General features: G+C 42.3%; 1 protein-coding gene across 4 annotated transcripts in view; it reads right to left on the bottom strand.

The window, feature by feature from the left end:
* Window positions 1-18415, bottom strand: part of LOC111530151 (cytochrome P450 3A43) — a 39381-nt gene extending 20966 nt beyond the window's left edge. For 2 of the 4 annotated variants that reach the window (XM_023197209.1, XM_023197211.2), the window contains exons 1-4: window positions 18242-18415; window positions 8955-9048; window positions 6373-6425; window positions 1473-1572 (exon numbers count right to left, since the gene is read on the bottom strand). In XM_023197209.1, coding sequence (XP_023052977.1) covers window positions 1473-1572; window positions 6373-6425; window positions 8955-9048; window positions 18242-18312 — 318 coding nt within the window. In that variant the 5' untranslated portion in view covers window positions 18313-18415. Of the gene's footprint in view, window positions 1-1472; window positions 1573-6372; window positions 6426-7046; window positions 7169-8954; window positions 9049-18241 lie in introns of all 4 variants that reach the window. The other 2 variants (XM_023197212.2, XM_023197210.1) reach the window with 2 other exon arrangements.
* Between the last annotated feature and the right edge of the window lie 528 nt (window positions 18416-18943).

Genomic DNA, 18943 nt, shown 5'->3' with positions numbered 1-18943 from the left:
AAAAAAAAAAAAAAAAAAAGGTTACTATACAGCTACTATTGTCACCACAATGTGGTACCGGTGGAGGAATAACCACAGTGATCAATGGGACAAAACAGTGAATGAGAAGTAGGTGCTTAGGTTAGGTGTGGTGGCTCATGTCTGTAATCCCAGCACTTTGGGAGGCCCAGGTGGGCGAATCACTTGAGGCCAGGAGTTTGAGACCTGCCTGGCCAACATGGCAAAACCCCGTCTCTACTAAAATACAAAAATTAGCCAGGCATGATGGTGCCCGGCTGTGATCCCAGCTACTTGGGAGGCTGAGGCACAAGAATCACTTGAACCCAGGAGGCAGAGGTTGCAGTGAGCTGAGATCGTGCCACTGCACTTCAGTCTGGGTGACAGAGCGAGACTCTGTCTCAATTTAAAAAAAAGAAAAAAGGAAAAAAAAGGGATGCACAGAAATATGCTCAACTGATTTTTGACAATTGTGAAAAAGTAACCCCATAGAGGGCAAGTAACCTTTCCAAAAATGGTGTTGGAAAAATTGCACAGCCACAGGCCACAGAAAATGAACTATGATCTAAACTTTATATCTTATGCAAAAAATTAACACAATGTATCATAAACTTAAATGTAAAGCATTAAACCATGTAACTTTTTTTTTTTTTGAGACTGAGTCTTGCTCTGTTGCCAGGCTGGAGTGCAGTGGCGCAATCTTGGCTCACGGCAACCTCTGCCTCCTGGGTTCAAGTGATTCTGCTGCCTCAGCCTCCCAAGTAGCTGGGACTACAGGTGCCCACCACCACGCCTGGCTAATTTTTGTATTATTAGTGGAGATGAGTTTTCACCATGTTGGCTAGGATGGTCTTGATCTCCTGACCTCGTGATCCGTCCACTTCGGCCTCCCAAAGTGCTGGGATTATAGGCGTGAGCCACCTTGCCCTGCCTTGAACCATATAACTTTTAGAAAAAACACCAGCGACAAAGTGTACTAGGAGAATAATTTACAATAAAAGCACAATCTATAAAAGAAAAATGGATAAACTGGCCTTCTCGAAATAAAAAAAAAAGTTTTCTCTACTATAGACCCTGCGAAGAGGAAAAAACAAGCTACACATTGTAACAACAGGAGAATACCAGCAGGGAGCCTGCTGGTGATAGAACAGATCTGTATATATTGCTGATAGTCATGCAATTATACACATGGGTACATTCACATAATGCTACACACACACGCATATACACCCACACAAATGAGGGCACGTAAAGCAGGAACTCTGAACAAGCTCTGTGGATTGTGTCAATGTCAATTTTCTGTTACTAGAGTGACAGAAATACACTGTATCTATAGTTAAATAAGACATCACCATTGAGGGAAACAGGAGGAAGCACAAAACACTTTCCTGTACATTTTTTGGGCAAGTTTCCATGAATATATAATTATTAAAAAATAAAAAATTTGATTAATACATTTGAAAATATAGGCCTACCATCCGGTTGGTGAAGACAGAGTAACATTCTTTCACTAGCACTGTCTTGATCATGTCGGGATCCATGATGACCAGCATGGGCTGCTGTCCCTCATACAGCCTGTGTGGGGGAAAACAGAGCTGACTAAACCTCGCATGTCTGATTCTGCAGCTGGAACCACACCAAGGAATCCAGATTTTGATCCTGACATTCCATCATCCATACTTGTAGTTGTGCAGTACACAGCAGAGCTAGCTCCAAGGTCAATTAGGGTATGACACAGAGTAAGATTCTCACCACAGAAGCCACTTAAGTCTTCATACATTGAAAGGTGATGTGGCTCAAACAGGAAAGAGACATTGAAAGACAAAAGAGCTCTTCAAAGAGCTCATGGTTAGAAATGACAGACGCATTTGTTACGTCCAGGTGGTATATACTTGGACATTCCCTATACCATTCTCCATAATCTCTTGTATGTTTAAAGTATTTCATTATAGGCTGGGTGCAGTGGCTCACACTTGTAATTCCAGCACTTTGGGGAGGCCAAGGTGGGTAGATCACTTGAGGTCAGGAGTTCGAGACCAGCCTGGCCAACATGGTGAAACCCCATCTCTACTAAAAATACAGAAATAAACTGGGCATGGTGGCTCACGCCTGTAATCTCAGCTACTTGGGAAGCTGGGGCAGGAGAATCACTTGAACCTGGGAGGTGGAGGTTACAGTGAGCCGAGATTGCACCACTGCACTCCAGCCTGGCCAATACAGTGAGACTCCATCTCAAAATAAAATAAAATAAAGCAAACAGTTATGTAATCCTCTTCATTATTATTTTTTTAAATACTGTCTTCTTTTGTTAACCAAAAAGTGACAGAGACAGGAGTCTTGATTAATAGTTTCCTTTAGCCAAAGTTTGAGAATACATCTGGGAAGGACACCAGCCACAGGAGGCTCTGTGACCTGTGCTTTTTCTAAAGAGGGTTTTGGGAACTTCAGAACTTAAAGGAGAAAGAGCAAGCAGGAGAGAGAAGAGGGAGAGTGTGTAGGTAGTGAGGCAAATGGTCACATTCTTGCAAGGCTCTGAGAAGTGCTCAGCAAATCTGCATTTTGCTTGTGAAAAGAGGGCATAGAGGAAAAAGTCAGTTATATATTTGTACTGTGACAAGGAAATCTTCATTTTACATAAGATAATGCAAACATGTGAAAAGAGAGAATAGAGGCAAAGTCGATTACGCATTTAACTCTGATTAGGTGGAGGGATAATTTCCTGGTCTTGTCCTTGTCCTGTGCCTGCCGAGATAAACTGGAAATTGACATTGTCAGGGTAAGTGAGATTCAACAGAACTTGGTTTTAAGGGCTGGTTCATGATGGGGAAGGAGGATATGTATCCTAAAAGATTTCAGGACTCATAAGGAATGTCCTTGTGAGAAACTTATGAGGGAGGCCATCTGGGGAGATATCATTTTGGGAATCTGGCTTTGGTATGAGGTTATGACACGGCATTGTGAAATTACAGCTATGTGATTTGAACTAAAGGAAGGCAGTATTGCATGACTCAAGTTTCCAACCATAACTTTTCATTTTGGCATAGTGAGTTTGGTCATATTTTTGCTATTAATTTAGTCAAGATAACTTTTAAGCATAGACATGACCATTTTATGGGTCCTTTAAAAAATTTGATCTTTTAATTAATTGTTTAGAATAAAAGGTCATCAAAATTTTAAATTTAGAAGTCTTAATTCAAAGACTCCCACTATTTTGTCATTGACAATTAGAATTTCTAATGAAGTACTTATTCTAATAGCACATAGAGAGAGAGAGAGCGGCTGGGAAGGTGGCCTTGTTATGCAAAGAAAACCTCGTAGGTAATAGCCCTCAGAGAATGTGTCAGATCCTTTTCTACTCTTCCCTAGATTCAGACAAGGGAAGTTCTGGTAAGGCCACATTAAAATGTGTCAAAATTGGGAGGCTGAGGTGGGAGGATCACTGGAGCTCAGGAGGCAGAGGCTACAGTGAGCCAAGATAGTGCCACTGCACCAACCTGAGTAACAGAGTGAGACTCCATCTCAATTAACAAAAATGTGTAGGGCGTGGTGGTTCACGCCTGTAATCCCAGCACCTTGGGAGGCCAAGGAGGGTGGATCAGGAGGTCAGGAGATCGAGATCATCCTGGCTAGCATGGTGAAACCCTGTCTCTGCTAAAAATACAAAAAATTAGCTGGGAGTGGTGGCAGGTGCCTGTAGTCCCAGCTACTTGGGAGGCTGAGGCAGGAGAATGGCGTGAACCCGGGAGGCAGAGCTTGCAGTGAGCTGAGATCACACCACTGCACTCCAGCCTGGGTGACAGAGTGAGACTCCGTCTCAAAAAAAAAAAAAAATTGTAGGCCAGGCACAGTGGCTCATGCCTGTAATCCCAGCACTTTGGGAGGCCAAGGTGGGCAGATCACCTGAGGTCAGGAGTTCGAGACCAGCCTGGTCAACATGGTGAAACCCTGTCTCTACTAAAAATACAAAAATTAGCTGGGCATGGTAGTGGGTGCCTATAATCCTGGCTACTCAGGAGGCTGAGGCAGGAGAATTGTTTGATCCCGGGAGGCGGAGGTTTTAGTAAGCCAATATTGCCCCATTGTACTCCAGCCTGGGTGACAAGAGCAAGACTCCATCTCAAAAGAGAAAAATGTCAAAGAAATATATTTTGGGTTGCATATTGATTTTTCTTAACTGGCTGGGGTTTCTAGAGGGGAAAATTGACATTTTGTAGCTGTGGGAATTCTAGTAAACATTAGAGGGGGTCAAGAGTTGGTAAAACCTAGTGAAAGGTAGATTGAAACCCAAAACAGAATGTTATCACAAAATTTACAGAGGGTCAAGATCTCCAAGCATAAGGGGAAGTTATAGCTAGCTGACAATAAGCCTTGATCCTCAGCTACCAAATTCCAAAATGAAGCCCTACATCAGCTCCTTACGTGGAGGTGGAGCTCAAGCTAAAAACTGTTCTCCATCATTATGGAAGCAGGAAACTCACCTTCCTTGTTGGAAGTAAGTAAAAACTCCCAGAAAGGTGCTCTATAGCAGAAGAAAACTCAGGTCTCAAGCAACAGTTTGTGGGAGATCAAGGGTCTCTAGAAGGAGACGCTCCCAGACCTCAACACATGAGACAATTGGTTAGAGTGATAAAAAGCTCTAGATGGTTCTAGCACACTGATGTGAACATTTCTGCAGGTTGAGGGCCAGACTCCACTCAGTGAATCCCACTGTGGTCACCAAGGTGTTAACCAAAAAGTGACTGAGGCAGGTGTCTTGATTGATAGAGGTTTATTGAGTCAAAGCTTGAGGGTACACCTGGAAACACATGAGTCACAGGGGTAGCTGTGACCTGTGTTTTTCCAAAGATGGTTTTGGGAACTTCTGAATTGAACGAGGAAGGAACCGGCAGGAAGGAAAAAAGGGGGTAAGAGCAGGCAGTGTGGCAGATGATTACATTTCTGTAAGGCACCAATTAGCTCTCATTAAATCTGCATTTTACATGTGAAAAGACAGAGTAGAGGAAAAAATCAATTATGCATTCATGTTGTACTCAGAAAATCTACATTTTACATAAGATACACATGTGAAAAGAGAGAGTAGAGGAAAAGTCAGTTACATATTCATCTCAAGGTAGGTGGAGGGATGATTTCTGGTCTTGTCCTTGTTCTGTACCTGATAAGCTGGTAATTTACATGATCAGGGTGTGAGTCAACAGAACTCAATGATAGGGCTGGTTTATAGGGCAGATGTGTATCATGAAGCATTTAGGGGCTTATGAGGAATTTCCATATGAGCCACTTGTGAGGGAGACCATCCAGAAAGATATGTAGCCTTCTATTGATATAGGAGCTAGAAAAAAAAATTATTTAGGCAGATAGTGAAGGCAAAGGGGTCCTCAGCAAGGATTCCCTTTTAATACAAAGCTGCCCCCCAAATCATTTCTTTTGTAACAAAGAGCAGCCTGAAAAAAATCAAGCTGCCTACATCAATACACAAGCCGGAAGCTTGCGTGGGTAAATGCCGGCAGCTGTGCCAACAGAAAAGGGCTACCTTGGAAGCCAGGTATGTTCAACGTGGAGGCTCCATCTTCCCTTATCTTTGTCACCTTATGTACAGTAAAAAAGCAGGCAACATGGTGCCAGCCAGGTAGAGAACCCATCTGCATAATAAAACATTAGGGTGGGGCAGCCAACTTCTTCATGTGTTATGCAAACAGCACACCTAGTCCTAACCAGTTTTTTATGTGCTATGCAAATGGCACACCTGGTCCAACCAATCTTTAACGCCCTATGTAAATCAGACACTGCCTCCTTAAGCTCGTCTATAAAACCTCCTCCACTTTACTGCAGATTGGAAGACTCCCTCTCTCTGTGGGAGACAGCTTTTCTCTTTCTTTCACCTATCCAGCCTCTGCTCTTAACCTTACTCCTTGTGTGTCCGCATCCTTAATTTCCTTGGCATGGGACAACAAACCTCGGGTATTACCCCAGTCAAATGACGCCACTTTACTATTGTTGTGGAAGTGTGGCTTATGTATGAAGCTATTACTCAGGGTGATGAAATTACAGCTATCTGTCTGGGGAAAAAAGGAAGGCAGTAATGTATGACTTAATTCTCAAGCTCAACTTTCCCTTTGGCATAGTGAGTTTAGAGTCCGAAAGATTTTATTTTTGTTCACATCCCAAATATGCATGGAGTTTCCTATGACACGTATATTCCCCTTGCAATGCTCACTTCCCAGATCATCTTTTTCTTTTAGATAGCCTCTCTCTGTTTGTTACTTAGGTTGACAAGAGCTTTTTCCAAGTAGACTCTGGGCTGAGATTGTTCTCTCTGCAGTAAAATAACTCAACATAGCAACAGCTCTATCCAATGCAAGTTTCCTGAATACTCACCCCCACATTTCTCCATATTTTTCATTACATTCTCTGTCAAATTTCCAAAGACCCTGGCAGAAGAAACAAAATACAATTCAATTATTATTTCTTCTTTTTTTTTTTTTTTTTGAGACGGAGTCTCGCTCTTTTGACCAGGCTGGAGTGCAGTGGCCGGATCTCAGCTCACTGCAAGCTCTGCCTCCCGGGTTCACACCATTCTCCTGCCTCAGCCTCCCCAGTAGCTGGGACTACAGGCGCCCGCCACCTCGCCCGGCTAGTTTTTTGTATTTTTTAGTAGAGACGGGGTTTCACCGTGTTAGCCAGGATGGTCTCGATCTTCTGACCTCGTGATCCACCCGTCTCGGCCTCCCAAAGTGCTGGGATTACAGGCATGAGCCACCGCGCCTGGCCTCAATTATTATTTCAAATGTACTGAACCCTACATTTAACTGGGGCAAAAAAGTCAAATACAATGACGTTAGGCTTGCTACCACTTACTGGCAGTTAGAGGTTTTTTTTTTTTTTTTTTGAGATGGTGTGATCTTGGCAATGGTGTGATCTTGGCTCATTGCAACCTCCGCCTTCTGGGTTCAAGCTCTTCTCCTGCCTCAGCCTCCCAAGTAGCTGGGATTACAGGGGCCCACCACCACACCCAACTATTTTTCATATATTTAGTAGAAACAGGGTTTCACCATGTTGGCAAAGCTGGTCTTGAACTCCTGACCTTAGGTGATCCTCCTGCCTCAGCCTCCCAAAGTGCTGGGATTACAGGCATGAGCCACCACGCCCAGCCAGGAATCTTATTCAGAGACCTCTTAAGGAAAAGGAGAGAAAATAGAGAAGATATTTGAAATGGAGAATTTAAAGTCACTTTTAAATTTTCTCTAACTAGTGTAGTTATTGAATGACTTACCTTTGTCTATGAACACTAAGCAACTCATTGTCTTTCTGATGTGCTTTCATTTCTGCATATGTTGTCTCTGCAATCTCATAAACCCCTGAATTATCACCACCATGGGAACATGAAGAAACTGAGGCTGAGGGAAAGTGAGCGAGTGTCTCAAGAGAATGTGCTATCTTTTATCTCCTCGTTCAGAGTCCTTTTCATTTATCTCTTGTGTTCTTTCTAGAATTCTAGCTGAATTAGAAAGTCAAAAACATCAGGGACCACTTTTAGTCTAGCAGATTTAAATAAAAGTCCAAGGCATTTTGTTGAGTGAGAAAATGAGTGAGTGGGCAAATGACAGAGTGGACTCACTTTCCAGTTTTCCAGCTTAACACATAATAAGTGTGGGAAATGCCACCTCTACATGTCAGACACAGCACATTACAGTATTCACTCAGAGTTGTCACTTCTGACACTTAAAAACAAACCTTCCTGCTTCCTTGTTTCAGTTTTGATGTTCTCACTAGGCAACATATGGCCCAGGAAATGTGGATTTCCTAAAGGACTGACCTGGGAAATATGAAGAAAAAATTATTGCTTTTTCAGAGGGTAAAAAAGGATGAAATTCTTAAGTGGTAATTTGGCAATGAAGGCCTCAGTTGGGAGAATTAGAATCTGAGAAACAGGCCTCAGGTCTGTAAGACAGAAAACCTGAGTCAGAGAGCAACCTACACATAGGCTTTCTGACTGGCCTCGTGGACATACACTTGTGACTTTCCATTTTGGCCCCAGGCCCTTGGTGGAGCAACAGACCAGGGTAGCCACAAGGCTCAGTCAAAATTCATAGTCCATGAGCATGTATTACCTCCTGTTTAGATAATTAAATTTTGAATATGTTTGTCAAATTATTCCTTTTCTAGTTATTTTGTTAAGTAATTTTGCCTTTCTTTAAAAAAAAAAAAACAGAGCTCATTTTGTGGTTAAATATCTGAAGTTGATGGACAGCCACCATATTTCTTCAGTATAAGCATTCCCTGCTCAGGCTCACTCACAGGGTGCTGCCTTTGAAGAAAAGCAGCAGGAAAGTAGAACCTTCTTGTTCTTCCTCTCAAATCTGTAAAATACATCATGGGGAGAAGAAGCTGGAGCACAACTATGGAACTACCTGCAAGGAATTTAACAGTTCTTGACAGAATTCAAGTATGTGCAAATTATCCAGTGGTGAATAGCTGCCTAATGAACTGAATTTTCAAAGCTGTCCAGGAGGAAGGAAACAAAAGGCTACCAGAGCTCTTGCTACAAACAGGAAAGTTTGAATCTGGTACATGACGCTAACAAGCCGCTACTGAGGCTCCCATTTCCTCATTTCTGTTTTTCTCTTAATACTAAGGACAACTGTACCTTCTCAGAAATCTGCATAGGGCAGAAGGAAAGTCCTCTTTACGGTTCGCAAAGTCTGAACATCAAGTCCTGAACTTCGAGTGCTGATCTCCCAGATATCTGTGCCGTTCAACTGAGGTAAACCCAAGCCCCCTGACCATTAACATGGAAGTCCTGGTGTAAACCTGGCCATGCTCTGGGTAGGGCCTACACACCGTTTCTGAAAGTGTAAAACACTGGCACTTCCTCCTGAGGAGGAACATTTTTGCTGATAGGACTGAGCTTGGGTTTGCATTGATAAGAAGCAAAAAGAGGGAGCTCAAATAACACTTACCCTAAGGTAGAACAAAATAGTTCCCAGAAAAGGCAGAGGGGTTGGCCCAGGAATTCCCAGCTTCTTAAAAAGTTTATGTGAATGAGTCCCATAACTATAAAATAAAAGAGAAAGCCAGGTTACAGAAACTGTAACTTTATAGATACGGGGCTGGCCAGACATTACCTCGGGAACTGGAATGTTCAAGGGAGGGAGGTAACATGGAGGTGATAACTAACAGAAACTCTAACAGCAAAAATTACATTTTGTAGCAGGATTTTAAGGAATCAGAGAGATCGATGGGGTTCAGGAGGATATTTATTAATTATTTAGGTACACCAGCCCAGTCGGATTAACATCCAAAGGACTGAGCCTTACTTTCTTCCAAGCCTGAGTCTCCAGGTGCTCCTGACTCTGCCTCCTGCCTTATTTTGGCCAAAGACGGGTAGACTGGCACACACAGGGATGGATATTCCCTTTCCTCAGGTGGGGCCTGAAAAACTGATTTTGGCTGAGGCTTCGGGGATTCCTGCAAGCTCTGCTCTAGTCACATCCCAGAAGCTGACTAGTCTATGCACAGCCAAAGCTAAGAGGACCATCTCCGGATAAGTAAATGTGGATACAGTTTATAAGCCTGGTTATAATTCTGTCAGTACTGATTGTTCTGTTGTTATGTTATTACCACAAATGCTGCAAATGTCTATGCGCAGAGGAAGGTTTGCCATGCTCATGTGTAGAGTAAGCATGTTTCTATTACATACACTAATGTTGTTACCATTTCTGCCTACACTAAAAGGAAGAAATCTCTAGAAGGATGCTCACACTGTGTACACACTACCTGGGTAAGGAACACCATAGTTAAAACTCTACTGTACCATACCTACTATGAATGTGCAGGAACCAAGTTAGGAACCTGCACATACGACCAGACCACCTATCCAGTCTGTGACCCAGGAAATAATCAGCTATATGTATGTTCTGACCCTACGTTCTTACCCTATGCATTCTGGTTTGAGATACATATTAAATCAGATTGAGAAAAAGAAGGAGAGCTTATAACTCAAACCAAAGAAGCCCTTCCCTTATATAAAGGCCTATTTCCTTGTATTTTGATGCCTACCATGCCACGTATGCTCGTAATCCTAAAAAACCAGAAGCAGTCTGCAATGGTTTGACACAAGAGAGGCTTAGCAACAGCAGTCCTAAACATCTTTATGGAGAATTACAAATCGGATGCCCGGACTGTAACATTAAGTGGTCTACACTAACACAGCTCCAACACTTATATTCAGGAAAGACTGCTCTGCTAAGTAGTATGCCAACCAAACCAGATTGTAAGACAAGGACAAGCAATCCTTTAAATTTTACTATCTTAAAGCCAGAGCTACGTTTTTGGTCTACAGGACAGACAGCACTATTATGAGTTGATAGACAAGGAGAAGGCCTTAAAGTTCTACTACTGATTGTCAAAAAGACTACAAGAACTCAAATGTGTCCAACCCTGCAATTCCGGGTCCATAAGTCATTCTATAAGCATTTTGATCAGCCAGTGCCTGAGCTTCCCTCATCAACCAAAAACTTATTTGCTCAACTAGCTGAAAACATAGTTGGCAGCTTAGGAATTTCCTCATGCTGTGTACGTGGAGGAACTAATATGGGGGACCAGTGGCCATGGGAGGCAAAGGAATTAATGCCACAAGATCACTTCACTTCACTTACCCTACCAGTGAACCAACAGCCTCAGCCAGTGTTTGTTTGTTAAAAACCTCTGTAATTGGAAAGTACTGTATCGCCCAATGAGGAAAGGCTTTCACGGAGGCAGTAGGAGAAACAACCTGTCTAGGGCAACAGTATTATGATGAGACTAAAAACAAAACTCTATTGAAGAAATGCCCAGAACAACTCCTACTTACCAGATCGAAACCCTTTCTCTTGATTCTCTACTCTAAGCCACACTTGGCATCAGCTAGAGGCTCCAAATGCTTAGAAAGCACCCTCTGACCTATATTGGACCTGTGGAGCACGGGCATATCAGCAACTGCTGGCTAAATGGACAGGGGATTGTGTGTTAAAAACAAGCAAGCCATCCTTCTTCCTAATTCCTCTAAAGCAAGGGGAACTCTTAGGATATCCCGTTTATGATGAAAATGAAAGAAGAACTAGAAGAGGCATAATCACAAAAATAAACACAAATATCAAAAAAGACATGGACATAGGAGACTGGAAAGATAATAAATGGTCTCCTGAAAGCATCATTAAATACTATAGGCCAGCTACCTAGGTGCAAGACAAGTCATGGGGGTACCGTACCCCATCTATACCTATAGCTCAACTGTATCATAAGGTTGCAGGCAGTCCTTGAAATCATAACCAATAAAACATCAAGGGCACTAGATTTATTGGCAATACAAGCAACACAAATGAGAAATGCTATATATCAAAATAGGCTGGCTTTAGATGACCTCTTAGCCTCAGAAGGAAGAGTATGTGAAAAATTTAATTTAACCAAATGTTGCTTAGAAGTTGATGATAATGGTCAGACTGTCATGAAAATCATAGCTAGAATGCATGAGATGGCACGTGTTCTAGTTCAGACTTGGTCAGGGTGGCCCCCAGATTCCTTATTTGGAGGATGGTTGTCAGTCTTTGGAGAATTCAGAACACTCATTAGTGGGTTCTTACTTATTTTTGGCATTTGCCTCATCCTCCCTTGCCTTTTACCCCTGTTTATTAGGAGTATTCAGTCAACTACAGAGGCAATAGTAGCCCAACACACTACCACGCAGTTGTGGCTTAACCAGATATCAGCTGCTGCCGGTAGAAGAAAAAGCTCAGCTCCGTGATGAGGCGGCAAATAGTGGTGCTTCCTATTAACACCTCTGTTATAAAAAGCACCAAAGGGGGGAATGGAACAGGAATTAAAAGAAATTAAAGAGCATGTAAGAAGAAACTCAGTTGTACATAAAAAACCCAACTTCCCCTGAAAAACAGAAAGAGCTGGAGTCTTTTAAAAACTAACTGCCTCTTTTTCTGAGTCTAGTGAGCCTTATCTCTCCTCCCTTCCCAGGCATTATGAAGACCCTGTTTCCCTAGCTGTGCAACTGCAAGGTCACTAGACAGATAAACTCAAGTTGCAAAACATGTGATTCCTTGAAAAGTAAGAAATGATGTAATGCATGTCTCAGTTGAATAATTGTATTTGTTTCTCACTTCTGTAGTATGCTTCCCTCTGCACAGATCTCCCCTCTCCCACGAAATGCTTAAAAGGTAACTTAATTCTTTGTTCAGGTCTCAGTCCTCTGGATGTTAATCTGACTGGGCTGGTGCACCTAAATAATTAATAAATATCCTCCTGAACCCCACTGGTCTCTCTGATTCCTTAAAATCCCACTACATTTCAATCCTCATCTTTTTTGCTGCCTCCTCTTTGAGACCCCAAAAAGTCACAATGATTAACTAAAAGCAGCTAAAGTCTGCATGATCCCAGTGCTAGAGTGAATGCTTAATAGATGTTCCCAAATTTGAGTGCTCTTAAAAGGTTCAGGCTAGAATTCTTCCAGGGCATTTCATTCATGCATATCTATTTAGTTAATTGATTCTTTCCTGATTTGAAAATTCTCTTTCTAGGTGTATTAGTCCATTTTCACACTGCTATAAAGAACTACCTGATACTGGGTAATTTATAAAGAAGAGAGATTTAATTGACTCACAGTTCTCCATGGCTGGGGAGGCCTCAGGAAACTTACAAACATGGTGGAAGGTGAAAGGGAAGCAAGGCATGTATTACATGGAGGCAGGAGAGACAGAAAGACAGAGTCAGAGAGAGAGAGAGAGAGTGAAAGGGAGAGAGAGAGAGAGAGGAGGTGCCACACTTTTAAAACCATCAGATCTTGTGAGAACTCATTCACTATCGTGAGAACAGCATGGGCAAAACCACCCCCACGATCCAATCCCTCCCACCAGGTCCCTTCCTTGACATATGGGGATTATAATTCAAGATGAGATTTGACTAGGGACACAGAGCCAAACCATATCACTAGGCAAAAAAGGTGAGTTTTTTTTTTTTTTCCATCTTTTGAACTGATAATGAGTTTGTGCATCACTACATCCATTGAATTACAGAGGGTCACTGAGACTCTTTGGTGACACTGTCTTTCTTGTTTTCTCAGAGCTCTTTATGCTTTTTCTTCCCTCTAAACTCTGACCTTGTTTTAGAATCTGGCCATTCTTAAGTATTCCTGCACAGAGAAGCTTTGGAAGAATCATAGTGTTCTTATTTCTACAGAATGGCAACCATGTTCAAGGCTTCCATTGCTTTCACAGAAACGTGAGCACCTTCCAGCTACACGCAAATCTCTGTGGTCAGATGATTTGATTTATATAAACTACAGTAAATGTGATTGACCTGTCTGTTCTCTGAATGGCACTATGCAGAGGAACCAATGACTAAAGAATAAATTTCAAGGCTGTTCCTCCTCTTGTGCAATCTGGCCCTCCAACTGGTGATCCTTACTTGATAAGCACAATGCCAGTCATGCTCACTTTTTTTTTCTCAAAATGATCAGTCACACAGCAGTCAGTTTACTGCTTCTGTACATCAACTACCTCTGCAGGAAAACTCATTAAGTCTGGTTCTCCTTATGGCAGGCCTGCCTGCAACTCATCTTTGATGGGTTATGTGTGAACTCCATTAATTGCAGGTTCTGGATCCTTGCAGAACTTCCCACTCTGGTGTTACTGAGGGATGGAAGACTGGAGGAAAAAGAGAGGCTGCATCCCACCAATTTAACCATGCAGCTGCTGGTGCCACAAAGTAGGCCCTAAAAAGGTAAATTAGGAAAGTGTGGCTGAAAACTATGGTGTGCATAAATAGTTTTAAATGTCCCATATGTGCTTTCAGCTGAAAGAGAGGCCTTCCAAAATTCAGAAACATTTCTGTTGATAGAAAAGATTCACTGTGCTACATAGCATAAGTAACCATGAAATATTCCAGACAGTTGAATTAGAAACTTGATTTCTCTTCTTTATAGGTTAGCTTTTCTTAGACCCTATTTGGTACAAATAAATAAATCTTATAAAATGTGATAAAGCTGAAAAACTGCATGAAGAGAATGTGTTTGAAGGACCCCACAGTGGCACCTTGGCCAGGCCCAGGTGTTAGCTTGGTTCCCTCTGTGGGGATCTTTTCCTACTCACACATCAAAAATAGCCCCTTGGGTGGGTGCTGTGGCTCACACCTGTAATCCCAGGCCAAGGCAGGTGGATCACGAGGTCAGGAGTTCAAGACCTGCCTCGCCAACATAGCAAAACCCTGTCTCTACTAAAAATACAAAAATTAGCCAGGCATGGTGGCACGCACTTGTAGTCCCAGCTACTCAGCAGGCTGAGGCAGGAGAATCACTTGAACCTGGGTGGCAGAGGTTGCAGTGAGCTGAGATTGCACCACTGCACTCCAGACTGGGTGATAGAGTGAGACTCTGTCTCAAAGAAAAAAGAAAAATAAGGACACCTCTCTACCTGCTCCATGAGGCCAGGAATCTCATCACCAACGAAGGATGTATCCTCTGGTACTGGAACTTAAAGGGCAGCAAATATTTAAAATCCAAATTGGCTTTAAAGTCTCCTGCCTTTTCAGGCTGCTAGCACATTTCATATGAGGGGAGAAAGAAATCTCTATGCAGATGCTAAGCTCCCAGAGACTGGAAGGACAATATGACAGAAAAGAAGACAGTGTTGAGATTTCCTCTAGATCTCCTCTGCTCTAAAATTTCATCATATAGAAGTAAATTGTGGCTGGGTGCGGTAGCTCACGCCTGTGATTCCAGCACTCTGGGAGGCTGAGATGGGTGGATCACCTGAGGTCAGGAGTTTGAGACCAGTCTGGGCAACAAGATGAAACCCTCTTCTCTACTAAAAATACAATAATTAGCCAGGTGTGGTGGTGCATGCTTATAATTCCAGCTACTTGGGAGGCTATGGCAGGAGAATTGCTTGAACTCAGGAGGTGGAGGTTGCAGTGAGCTGAGATTGTGGGACTGCACTCTAGCCTGGACAACAGAGTGAGATTTCATCTCAAAAAAAAAAAAAAAAAAAAAAAGAAGTAAATTGTTGTGCATGTTACAGGGTGGAGGAATTGAGTTTCAGGACAGAGGGCATTTCCAGGCCAGGGGAACAGAAAGGAGAGAAGAGCTGCGTTTGAGCCTCCCGTGAAATCTGGGGTGCCCTGTGGTGCCTTAAGTAAATGATGCCCTGTGGGTGAGTGGGAGTGGGGAAGAAATCATTTATGCCTATCATGAATGGGCAATCTTTCTACATATCTCTTGCCATAGACACAGAATACAGAGGTGAAGGTAATGAGATAAGACTTCCTAAAGTCTTCCTTCTGCCCCCAAAATGCCTGGAGCTAAAGAGGTAGGTGAGGTTCCCACTGAACACGATTTCCAGTTGTTTATAATCCATTATCTGCCCATGGTAAATTCTGGTTGATTAGTCCAGGTAGATCAAAACTCATAGTCAATCAGAAAGCATCCCCAGGATTGAATGATGTCAGCAAACACTCTCAGTAACAGAAACTGGAAGTTGAATGAAGAGGGGGTGGATAATGTTTATTTACTCCTTCAATGGATCTGTGTAACATCTGTAGAGTCAAGAGAACAGTCCTCTATGGAGGCTTGGTATTTGAGTCCGAGAAATGAACTAACAGTGGATCATTTAATAGGAGATAATCCTTATAAATTTATCTCCTGCATGTGCATGGAAGCCTTGAAAGATATGATATTCAAAGAATGGCCTGATGATTGAAGCTTAAATAGCATTCTGAAATACAAAAATGTATCATCTTCTGATGGGAAGTGGGTAACACAAGATATGAGACAGTGAAGGGAGAAAAAGCATGATAAACAAAAGTCATCTTATTATAATGTATGTCAGGCATCAGTGCTCCAAAGAACAAGTATTCTCAACCTTTAGTCTCCCTTCCTGTGAGCTAATATTCTTTTTGTTTGTTTGTTTGAGATGAAGTTGCCCAGGCTAGAGTGCAATGGCACGATCTCAGCTCATTGCAACCTCTGCATCCCGGGTTCAGGCGATTCTCCTGCCTCAGCCTCCCAAGTAGCTGGGATTACAGGCGCCTGTCACCACACCCAGCTAATCTTTGTATATTTAGTAGAGACGGGATTTCACCATGTTGACCAGGCTAGTCTTGAACTTCTGACCTCGGGTGATCCACCCACCTCAGCCTCCCAAAGTGCTGGGATTACAGGTGTGAGCCACCATGCCTGGCCTTGCTAATATTCTTTTTGATGAGATTATAGGGAGGGGACTCAAGACTATGGCTTTTGTTTAGGAGGTCCTTCCTTTAGGTATGAGAACTTGAGAGAAAGCCCCTCCCTATATTTTAGGAGAAATAGCAGGGTTGGGAGACAGGAGAACGTAAGAGTTACCTTCTGAAGCCTTTCTGAGACCTTTCAATCTCCTTTGGTTCAAAGTCCTCAACATGCCGAAGTGTCATATTTTGGGGTTTCATTTTTGGAGCCCCAACATACCCCTGTCATAAATGTACATACTAGTGGAGACGACAATTGAATTGGTAGCTGAGTCGCAAGGGATCACATTAAACCACTCTAAACCAGTCTCACATTCCTAGCAATGTCAATCCAGTTAAACAGCTGTGCCTCATTTCAGGAGGTGGTGTTGCAGCTGTGCTGTCATGAAAGTTAGGTCTGTATATGTTGCAGTTAAACAGGTACTTAATAAGAGGTTGTTCTACCAAAGCAAAAGAAGACCAAAAGTTAATCTTTAGCAGACTAGTTTCTGAGTTCACAGGGCAGCCAGATAAAAAGATTTCTAGATGTTGGTTTTGAAACAGCTCCAGTTGGAGTAGAGGCAGGCAATGTTGATCTGACAGATTTTTCTCTCCTATAGCTCCTTGGGGCCAGATCTGAAAGACTTTAAGTTGTTGCAATTTCTCTGGAGTCTGCTCTATCACAAAGAATTCTGCAAAAATCACAACCTTTCCTGCCTTTTTGGACCAAACCAATGTATTTCTTAAATGTATTTGATATCTCATGCCTCCCTAAAAGTATAAAACCAAGCTGCACCCTGACCACTTTGGGTACATGTTCTCAAGACCTCCTGAAGGCTGTGTCATGGGTCATGGTCACTCATATTTGGCCCAGAATAAATCTCTTCAAGTATTGTACAGAGTTTGGCTCTTTTTGTTGGCAGCATGAATTACTCTTTCTCTATTGCAATTCCCCTGACTTGACGAATAGGGTCAGTCTAGGCAGGGGGTAAGGTGATTTCCTTGGGTGGTTACAATTAAAATCCATACACAATTTTACATGCATAAGCACTGGAGGCCCACAATATATGAGACTAGAATAAGGACTGAATGATTAAAGCTTAAATAGCATTGTGAACTAAAAACAGGGGAGCAGCTTCTAATAGGGAGTTGCTGACACAAGTTATGGGAGGGTGAGGGGAGAAAACGCATGATGAACAAATGTTATTTTATTATGGAGATAAAGTCTCTCAGGTAGCAGTGCTCCAAAGAATAAGTATTATCAAACTTTTTCTCCTTTCCTGTGAGTTAGTCTTCTGATTGATGAGATTATTTGTCGAGGCTCAAGACAATTGCATTCTTTTTGGAAGATCTTCCCTTAGTCAGATAAAAGAACTTCAGAGCAAGCCCAACCCTGCACTTTCAGGAGGGAAAGAATGGGAGATGGGTAGACAGAAGAAGGTCAGAAGTTCTGAAGGAATTTGTGAAGTCTTTCAGTCTTCTTTAGTCCAACGTACTCAGCATGACAAAGTTTCATATATATATATATTTTTTTGAGGAGTCTTGCTCTGTTGCCCAGGCTGGAGTGCAGTGGTGTGATCTCAGGTCACTGAAACCTCTGCCTCCTGGGTTCAAGCGATTCTCCTGCCTCAGCCTCCTGAGTAGCTGGGAGTACAGGCATGTGCCACCATGCCCAGCTAATTTTTGTAGTTTTAGTAGAGACAGGGTTTCACCATGTTGGTCAGGCTGGTCTTGAACTCCTGACCTCATGATTGACCCGCCTCTGCCTCCCAAGTGCTGAGATTTCAGGCGTGAGCCACCATGCCCAGCCTAAGTTTTATATTTTCAAATGTTGTATTAAGAGCTCTAACAGATTAATAATATTTTATGTGTTCATAGCATTTGGCACTTAGGTAACCTCCCCTCCATTATCTCTTTTATTTTCAAAACAAATAAGAAAAAGATGGGCCTAATTAGCACTTCAGGTCTTAGAGTTAAGAGCAGACATGCCTGCATAGTTACTCACATATAGAGGAGTACCAAGCTGGTAGCCACGAGAACCCATGTTTCCATGGCAAAGTTTGGAATGAGATCCATCACCAGTTTTCTTTTTCAGCTCTGTCTTCTGAGTGTTTCTTTCAGCTGTGTGCTGCTCTTTGCTGGGCTGTGCATACAGAGCTTTCTTTCTCTGCCCAGAGGTGATTCAGTTAATGTTAACAGGGATATTTATGTGCTGGGGAAGGAGGTGGGTCTACAGCTGCAGCCAGTAGGAAAGCCACTTATGTTACTTCTCATGTGGAGGGATTTGGGTACCCTTTTCAAACTGACAATTGGCAAAGAATTATGACTGTCCTTATTTTGGCCTCCTTTGATTTCTTATTCTGTGAACAATCAGTAAACAAATCAATCACTGCTATTGGTAAGCCCAAAGGTTATAGATTCTCAGAAACCTAAAGAAAAATACTTCTGCAAGAACATCTGCCCAGCAACTGCCTGTCGAACCTCAAACCGATGTCAGCTTTGTTATTGATCTTTATAGCCAAGGATAATCATTCCAAAACAAATATGTAATTCTCCTCATCATTTTTTTAAGCTTTGTCTTACTTTACCTACCTGAATATGCACATAGTTTACCCTGGAACACATATTCCCATTGCAATGTTTTATTCCCAAATAAAAATAATTATTTTTAGAAAGCCCATCTCTATTTGTTATCTAGGTTGTCAAA

Source organism: Piliocolobus tephrosceles, chromosome 8 (genome assembly GCF_002776525.5).
Source record: "Piliocolobus tephrosceles isolate RC106 chromosome 8, ASM277652v3, whole genome shotgun sequence".
NCBI lineage: Eukaryota > Metazoa > Chordata > Mammalia > Primates > Cercopithecidae > Piliocolobus > Piliocolobus tephrosceles.
The sequence above is the reverse complement of the archived record's forward strand: the minus strand, read 5'-3'. Positions and strand labels throughout refer to the sequence as shown.